General features: G+C 40.2%; 1 protein-coding gene across 1 annotated transcript; it reads right to left on the reverse strand.

The window, feature by feature from the left end:
- Nucleotides 1-2,065: 2,065 nt before the first annotated feature.
- Nucleotides 2,066-7,655, reverse strand: LOC103781984 (solute carrier family 25 member 36; the record flags this gene model as incomplete). The annotated part of the gene is made up of 3 exons (XM_008949714.1): nucleotides 2,066-2,166; nucleotides 4,403-4,480; nucleotides 7,485-7,655. Coding segments are annotated over 3 exons (350 nt in total), but the record flags the coding sequence as incomplete, so codon positions are not given.
- Between the last annotated feature and the right edge of the window lie 1,801 nt (nucleotides 7,656-9,456).

Here is a 9,456-nt window from a genome sequence, read left to right on the forward strand (position 1 = left end):
ATCCACTTTGCCAACATTCAAATCAGACTCCAAAGCAAATCTTATGGTGGTCTTTCATCTTAACCTGTTTAAGTCAGTCAGTTAAGAGCTCACATTTGATCCCTGTTATTTTGCCATTTCCTTACTGTATTCCATATAGCAATACAAACCTTGCAGGTAAAACTTAATAGCTGGTTTAAGTGCACTTTCTGAAACATATTAGAATTACAAAAACAAAGTTAGCACGTTCCCAAGAAAGCACCACTGATTTTTAACTACAGTCCTTGGGTTTCAAGAGATCAGTTTGTGAGCTGCAGCTGAACCTGTGCTGGGCATTCAGCTTCACTGCCTGTATGGTTCAGAAATACGACTGCAGAACTAGGGAAGTGTGAGGAAGAACAGCCACAGAAGTTGCTAAAACTTGTATACAAATGGAAAAAAGGCAATTAAAGCTCAAATACATTTACCCCAGTCTCCTGCAGTGGTACACAAAAATGCTAACACCAGCCTTCTGGAAAGGAAGCGAGTTCAGTAGCAGATACAGAAGACAAATTGCTGTCTGTGTCTGCAAGCACTTGGGAAGAGTCACTACAGCACATGTCCAAAAATGTTCTTCTCATTACAGAAGAAGGGCAGTAATTGCCCCAAGATAAGGAACCCTCCAAACCCTCATCTGTTTGGAGCACTGCAGGAGTGACGAGTTGTCTTCAACGGAGGGTAGACTTGCTTCTGTTACCATGCTTCCCTCACCAAAATTTAAAGACATGTTTTATATTCTTGACAAAGAGCTGAAGACAATTCATTTTTCTTGGAGCAATTAAGTGATTCCAATGAACTTCTCCTGAGATCATCTTCCACCCTATGCCCTATGCCATTCATCCACAAACAGAACACCTTGTGAAGTGATAAAATACTGTATCATCTCAGCACCTTATTTGGGCCATTTAAGACAATAACTCTGCTTACATCTCTAAAGATTAAGAAACTGCCATTGCATTACTGATGTGCTAGAGATGAACATTAGCTTTTTACTGAAATAACACACTACTGCCACTTAAGTCTTCTATGCTACATAAAAATTTCTTTATCAGATTATTAACAAGTATTAAAGAGGAAACTAATGCTATTCATTATTCTGACATCTTTGGCAGTCCACTTCAGATTGCTAGTTAGATACACTAGTCGTAAAATTTGCCAGGAATTAGAAACTTCAGTGGACTACCACAAACTTGTCAGAATTTATCTGTGAAGTGTCTCTGACCTATGCAGAAAATTCACAAATTTTTTGTAGGAAAGACAAAGGTAACAACAGGTAAAATGTTTACAGACCAAGTTTTGACTCCCCCAGCACAAGTCTGTGACTGTAACTCAGCTCAGTTGCCTTGAACTCCTCCTTGTTAACGATTCCCAAAACACAGAACAAAATCAAGCAACAAATATTGGCAGCTGCTAAAATATACCCAAGTTACACAGCAGAAATAAAATAGGAATTTATTTCCAGAGATGAAAATGTATGAAAACGACAGCAATCTGCTTTTCTGTGTCACATTAGTGGTAGAGCAAACTTCACACAGGCTGATATTTGAACAAAGGCAGAGGGAGTGTTATGTATAATTTATGCAAACATCTGCAGGCCTATTGCAGAGAATTCAGTCAGATACACAGAGCTGTAACAAAGTGATGATAAAAACATAACAGATTCAGAAGTATTAAACCAGAGTTCAGTGCAAACAATGCTGTTTATAGTAAGCTTTCTCCCTGCAAGCTGTTTTGAATGTTCTCTTTTCCCATGTCACAAATTTACAGGTGAAAAAGCAGCCATGCAGCTTTCCTAGAAGAGACTATTTACACACACAGTTAAAAGACCTTCAGTAACACCAAGTGCAAAGTTCCATGCACCTACTCTCCCAATAACAAGTTTAATGAGAGGCCAAAGAGGGTAACCCCTACAAAAAGGGATCATTCAATCCCTTTGAAAACTGGATATTTTCTGTTTGGTAGGTTTTTTTTTCCCTTCCCCCCCCCCATTTATGGCCACCTCATTTGTAGACCCTAGAATGAAGCTAAAAAAGTTATAGAACCTTACCTGCCACACCAGCTGAAATCATGTGTACCTGGGTAGAATCTGGATGGAAAATACTGTTCAACTTTTCCTTGCAGTTTGAGTAAGCAGCAAAATATATCGCTCTAAAATTAGAACAAAATCCAAGTTATGTTATGTTTGACAAGTGGAAGCCCTTGGGCAGTGCCATTAACTTCACTAACTCAGAGTGATCTTGGTTCAAGTCTGACTTCCTCAGTAGAAACTACTCAAGGAATAACTTTTGTAAAGTAGTGCAACTGTTCTGGGAATGGAAAAGGAAAAAAGAAAAACAATCATACTTCACAACTTTTTGTTCCACAACATTAACAGCTAATGAAGGGAAGGATAGGTAATTAGAAATAAAGGAATGATTTTTGTGACACTAGGAAGTTTAGCCAAGGAATTAAAACACTTCTAACTGAGGTTACAGCATTCTGCATTTCTTTAATAATGGATCAAATTAGCTCTACTGAACCTAAACTCATTTTAATAGCATTACACATGCAAGGGAACTAGCAAGTACGTATTCTTTTTAAAACCAAACAGCACACAATATTTACTTTTTTATTCTAGCATTTCAGATGTAAATATTGATAACCTGTCCTTATACTTTGTAACTTGTAGTCAAATATTTATATTTTAAGTGCTAGAACAGCTCTGAATCTGAGACCAGCTTCTTGGTTTAGTTCTGTATATAGCATAGACACAGATTTTTCTGTTCTATATTTAGACTAGCCAGATTATTTTTCTCTGAATACAGTACAAAACAATTTGTCTACTTGTACTACATTCAAGTCTGTGAGCTGGTAATACAAAACTACATAAAACACAAAACATAAAAGTCCACATGCCAATGCAAGATATTATGAAAAATGTTTGTCTTCACTCATTAAAGCAAAAAGGCTCATTTTAAGCACATCTATAACTCACATTTAAGGTTTTAACTCAGCTTTAAGTTTACAGGCACCCTATGACAGGCACAAAAAAAATTAACATGCAAGTTTCCATGAACAGAACATTAACCTCGTTAGCTGTGCAAACATGTTATTTATAATAAGTGCTTGCTTCATGGGTGTAATTTCTAAAATGGAACCTGAACTCCGTTAAGTACAGTGGATATGTTATGAAACATGCTTCTCTACAGCTTATTTAAACAAAGGGCTGATGTTAAATCCACTTAGCTAATGCTTAATTGAAATGAAGTACTGGGTGAAGACTGAGTCAGCCAGAGGGTAATGAGGATGTGCTTATTTATAAGACCTCACATATTATATCGAGTTGACATTTTTAGTAGAGGAGGGGGGAAAAGCAAGCTAAGTGTTTCACCTGGGGGAAGAAGGGAATTGGGAGATTTAACATTTAACTGGAAGATTTAACAAAATTAAAGCTGAAAAGAAACAGTTTTGCAATTGAGGGTATTTTTCAGTGAGGATAGTAATTTATAAAATGGAATCCATTGTTGTATAAAAACTGCTGTTAAAAAATATCAGTGCTGGACATTCAGACCAGACTGGACTACTGAACACAAGTACAGCCTCTTCAGATTAGGAAGCACTGATACCCCACAGGTCTCAAGAACAAAGCTACTGGAAAGACTTTAGCTTCCCCAAAGAGCAATGCTAAGTTAGTGATCAGGAAGCACCTCAGGTATTCTTAATTCCTTCTAAAAGTCTGCTAGAATAAAAGTACTCCAACTCCAGAATTATGTTTCTTTCACTCATGCAAATGACCTAACAGAACAATACCTCACCTGTCAGAGCTAAGCAGAAGACAGAACAAAGCTGAATGGAAAGTCTAGTGTTATAAAGTTTTTTATAAAGCCCTTAAACCAGAAAAGCTGAGATGTCTCCAAGAGGGTGTGCAGGAGACAGGAATGCTTCAAAACAGACTTCCAACTGCAGGACAGCCATCTGTGCTTCACCAGAATTCCACAGAAAGACCTGGTGTTTTGAGGCTACACTCACAATTGCTTCCTCACCATGGATCAACTGATAGCTAAATCAACCTTCATATTTTCCAGGGATAAGCTCCTTGTTTACACATGCAAATCCTTAAGCATTTTCCTTAACTTGGCAAAACTCTGCCTAAGGGATAGCACACAACAGCCAATGCTGTAGTAGCATATAGGATACCACATGCTGAGGCACTTGGTGCAGCCACGTGGGACTGGACCTGTGGAGTATGAGTGGCTCAGTTTCTCAGACAGCAAAATTACCCCAGGAACCAAAGGTTATTTGCTATTAAGTATTTACAACTGAAGATTCAAAACTTTGTTTAAATAAACCTTAAAAAATGTATAGCAACTTAAATTTAATAAAATCTTAATGTATTTCTATTTACCTGGAAGGAGCCACGCCTACTAAATTAGGACCAAGCCCTCTAAAGAGAGAGCGAGGACCTTCCTTCTGCAAGATCATCCTAGAAAACAGAAGGGACAACATTGTAACATTCACATCAAAGCCGAGGAATGCACTGACCACCATGTAACACTGTTTTACGCTTTACTCTGTAAAACTTTTGTAACAGCTGCCAATGCAGTGCTGTCCAGCATAAAACAGAATTCCATTTTTGCTTGACATGCCATAGAAATGCTGGAACTAAATGCTGCAGTAGAGCCTTATGAGGTTAGTACAGTCTGACCTCAACAACAGAACACAGACATGGAGTTATCTGTCATTAGGAAGTTCAAGGAAGTGTCCTTTTAACAGGGAGAAAACACTAAACATGGAAGCATTCAGTCCTGTGGATTCTTCAGGAGACAAATATTTGATTGTATTCTACATTCCTTTCATCACCCTTTCACTCCCATTGTTTGGGAACTTTGAGTGGGAAGCATGGGGGTGAAGGGTAGGAGAGAAGCAGAGCAGTGAGACTTCTGCAGGTGCAGTTACAGCAGGCCATGTGCCTTGTGAGAGCAGCTCAGGCAGGTGTTGACTCTATGCTTATCATGCCCAGCCAGAAACATCTTTTACAATCTATTTATTACTCTTCTCAAAAAGACAGAAACATCAACATGGCTTTGCATGTGCTACCCTGGTTTGATTAACTGTGACACATCAGGAGTTAGAGGAAGGCAGTCTTTCAGGTCTCAGTCCTACCTTCCCATCCCCATAAAGGATTTAAACCAACTAAGCATTCAACTAAGAACCCATTCTTTGGTTTATTCTTTCTGTAAGATAGTGACTATTTTGACTACAGGGAAAGCAAATTGAAACCTCTGATGTGAGAAGTGGCCGATCCTTGAGGAATTCCCTCCCATCAGTTCTGGGCTGCTGCCTGTGGGCTCCCACCCAAGCACTGCTGCTGGGCTGCAGAGCCAGTGGGTTTTCCTTTTCATTCCAGAAAAGAGAACCCTTCCCTTCCCTCCTCATGCAAGGCAACTCCCTTAACTTTGAGATTAACTGAAAAAGGGGTGTAACCCATGCAGAGAGTCACAGCTGCAGTACAGCCCTAACATCTTGTGGTACCAGGTCTGCTATCAACACAGCTCTGGAAAGACTGCTTGGGTGGCAGGGGAATGGCACCTTCCAGCTTTGAGGGATTTACAGAGAAACACAGCAGTGAACTGAGGCCTCAAATAGGGCACTACTAGCCCCTAAGTGTTTGGGAAGCCTATTCCACATCTGTGGTTTTTAGAAAGAGTTGGAACCCATCATGCAGCAAGGTACACAGGCACACTAAGATGTCCATTAATATTCAGTTTTAGTGAAACCAACCTGTCCAATCTAGATGTTCATCAGGTATGGTAGGACACAGGAGGAAGAACAAGGACTACCTGCATCCCATCACTGCAAATTGCTCCAGCAATTGCTTTAGAACCACATTTTAAGAGTATTTTTAACTGCTTCACTAGATGTTGCAGAACAGAGCTGTGTTTATTGATTTGGAAACACTGGCCAATATACACAAATGGTTCTGTGTAGTTACTCTTCAAAGACACATACAGGTTAATGACAAGTCAATTACTCACTAAAGCAAACTACCCTTGCATAAATGACTTTTTTATTTGGAACTTACTATCAGGACAAACAGGTGAAAGCCATTGATAGCACTGAAGGAGATTATAAACCTATCCTCATTTCCAGCAGCTGATTCAAATTTCTGCTGCTAAACCAAATTGGAAGTATTTGTTCTCAGTAAGCAAAAATTCCTGTAGTTCTGCACTGTTACCATCACTGTTTAGGAATGCTGACATATAATGTGTCCAGCAACATCTCAGCTTCACATCTGTAACAACTGGGTAAGATTCCACTATGGTGGTAGCTTACCCCACAGCAATAATTGGAATTTTGAACACATACTCAGAAGTACTTTGGAAGTACAAATTACTTAGACATGCTTGTCATCCTGAAAGCATTAACACTTATGGAAGGAATTAACATGATCTGTGTCCACTTATTACATAAAAACCACCACATCATTACGTGTTACACCTACATCTACAGGCACATATACAAAGCAGCAGGAACCTCACTATCTTATGCAAGAAGCAGCAGCAGGTCCTTTCTAGAGGACAGCTCCTCTCATTCCCAAATACTGAAGTTACTTCCCCATAACTGGCTAGCTTGAGTACCCCAGGTCCAAACCCTGTCTGTAGTCTGAGCTAAGAGTTTAGCTGTGTCCATAGCACTTCACTGCTGGGTACTCGACACCCCAAGCGCTGGGGGCGAGGAAAGGAAGTGCCCCTTCAGTGAGCTGCTATGCAAACCATGTACCACATCACAGCAAAATCTGGCCTGACCTATTATTAGGCCTAAAAAGTGTGTCACTAGTCACATACTCAGCAGAAGATATTGAAGGGCAAGAAGGGTATGGAGTGGTGAAAGTTGAGAGAAATGAAGAAGCTCAGTTAATTTCATTTCGCTTCTTGCCTTTATATTCACAATTCACACAATTTGGACACAAAACAGTTTAAGTCTTATACTAACACTTTTTCTGGAGGGAAGTAGCCTGACACTTCAGCATTACAGCACTCCCACTGAGTTTTGAGGATGTAGTTTGGAGCTGTGAACTGTACAGGGTATAAATGCTTTGGCTAACTCAAGATAAAAGCTCGATTTCATTTGGCTTCTCACCTTTATATTCAGCAACACAATTTGGACACAAAACAGTTTAAGTCTTATACTAACACTTTTTCTGGAGGGAAGTAGCCTGACACTTCAGCATTACAGCACTCCCACTGAGTTTTGAGGATGTAGTTTGGAGCTGTGAACTGTACAGGGTATAAATGCTTTGGCTAACTCAAGATAAAAGCTCGAGCACAAAAGACCTTCAGGAAAGTGAAATGTGAAACTTAAGAATTAAAAACAAATTATGGAAAGTCACCTCAGAGTAGCATTAGGACAGAAAAGTCTGAATCTTTCATATGGCTACTTCTCCCTCCCCAAAACAAATCAAAACACCCAGCAACGTGCACACTCACTTCAAGCAATGGAGAGGTCCAGGAGAAACTCTGGTTACTCGATTGACAGTAGCACCATTCACAGTGTTGAGATGGACTTCAGAGATGTAGAGAGTCACAGAGGAGGACTGCAATCGTGTTTTCACAACTTCCAGTGGACATGTCAGAATGGCACCAACAGTACCTCCACATCTGCAACAAGAAGAGCATCAGAACATTCTTAACAGCAAGGAAACTACAGCATACCTCCACACGTAATTAACGTCACACGCGGTCAAACCACAGGAGGTGAAGGAACAACCAGAACACGTGTGGCAATGCTGCAGTTATTTGTCCCTGAAGGCAAGCAAGTCAGTTTGTTAACCCCACAACTTGGAGTGAAAATTTAAACAAACAATAGCTTCCTAAAGTAGTGAAGGTGCAGAGTCTTCAGTACAGTGTTCAAACCAGTTCTGAAAGTAGCTCAGTATCTGAAATGTTTAACTTCATAGGATTAAAATTTTAACTTTTTTTGGAATGTTTCACATGCTCCTGATCACAAACAAGGTGCCAAAAATCTTTAAGGGCAGGAAAGACTTATGTACTATGCACACAACACTACACAAAAACTGTGGGTGTGGCAATTCAATAAAATTAAAACACTTATGAAGACATCTTTACAACTCCATTTGTGCTTTGGGCATTGTACCCTGCAAGCAATGATTCTGAGCAGTTCCTGAGCTCTACCCATGACAGCAAGACAAACTAGCTGCTGTGGAGTAGAACCTGGGAAGGCAAAGGAGCTTGAAGTGGCTGAGCAGGTAAAGGCTTGCAGGTTTTGCTTCAGCCTGCCTCTTGTTCCTGTGAGCAAGCCAGGGTGAGCCGTGCGTGACTTGTGCTGACGGGGGAGTTACTCCCGTGCTGCTCGAGCAGAAAGCAGCCAGAACATGCTGCCCCTCAGCAGCTCTGCTCAGAACATTCTTCTGGTGTTTCTTCAGAGCTGATTAGTAGCTACACTCCTAGTGTTTAGCTACAGTCACATACAGCCTCCAAGGGAAAAATAAACCCCAAATTCCCGTTTCCAAGACAACCCTAAATTCCTTGACCTAACCACTACAAAGAAGCACTTCCCTTGCACCTTCCGAGACCAGTATTCTTAACTCTGTCAAACACTTCTTAAAACTATATCCTGGAGACTATACGCACCCTTAAATCCAAAAGGGAACTCCCCAGAACCTCCCTAGATTTAGATTAGGGTATTAATCAATGCTACTAACAACTCAGTCTGAAATCCACTAACACACAAACACAATTCCTACTAAATTCACAAGGCCTAGCATTCACTTCTCCGACACAACAACTAGAGCTGAGGTTTGAGTCTGACAAGATAGTTACCAGCTACTTTGTTGTAACATGAGAGGCTCAATCACCCCCAAAAACCCTTGAACAAGTCTTACAGGTTTTTAATAGCATTTTTTTAAATCATATTTTCCAAAACACCAAGGAGAGTTCAGTTCAAATTAGGAGGAATAGCTAAGCCTCAAGATCCCCTATAAACTTTCCCAGGGGATTAATAGACTTTTTTAGTCTGTTGACTCTCTTCTGCTGAGGAGAATACCAGAAATAATGGTAGTTGTTAGCACAGCACCAAATCCTAGAAAATAATCTGTTTGTATGAATTGATCTGACAATACCAAACAGCTACCAAGTAGGTTAATGTTTGATGATCAATGATCTTAAAGGTCTTTTCCAACCTAAGTGATTCTATGTTGTTTACTTAATGCTCCATTTAAACCTAGTGACCTAGAAGTTTCCTATTACTAAGGCTCAAGGTATTCTGTCCCACCCCGAACTCCAACATCAGACCAAAGTCTAATCTCTTCCAAGTTCTCATCAAGGAAAGAAATCAAGTTCCCCTGTCAGGCTCAAAAGAATGTTCTCACAGGAAGGTGGAAGAGACGTCCAGAGCATGCTGTACACCTCCAGTACCAGACAGACACAGCTCTTCAGGGAG

The sequence above is a fragment of the Merops nubicus genome, unplaced genomic scaffold (genome assembly GCF_000691845.1).
Source record: "Merops nubicus isolate BGI_N331 unplaced genomic scaffold, ASM69184v1 scaffold49271, whole genome shotgun sequence".
Lineage (NCBI taxonomy): Eukaryota > Metazoa > Chordata > Aves > Coraciiformes > Meropidae > Merops > Merops nubicus.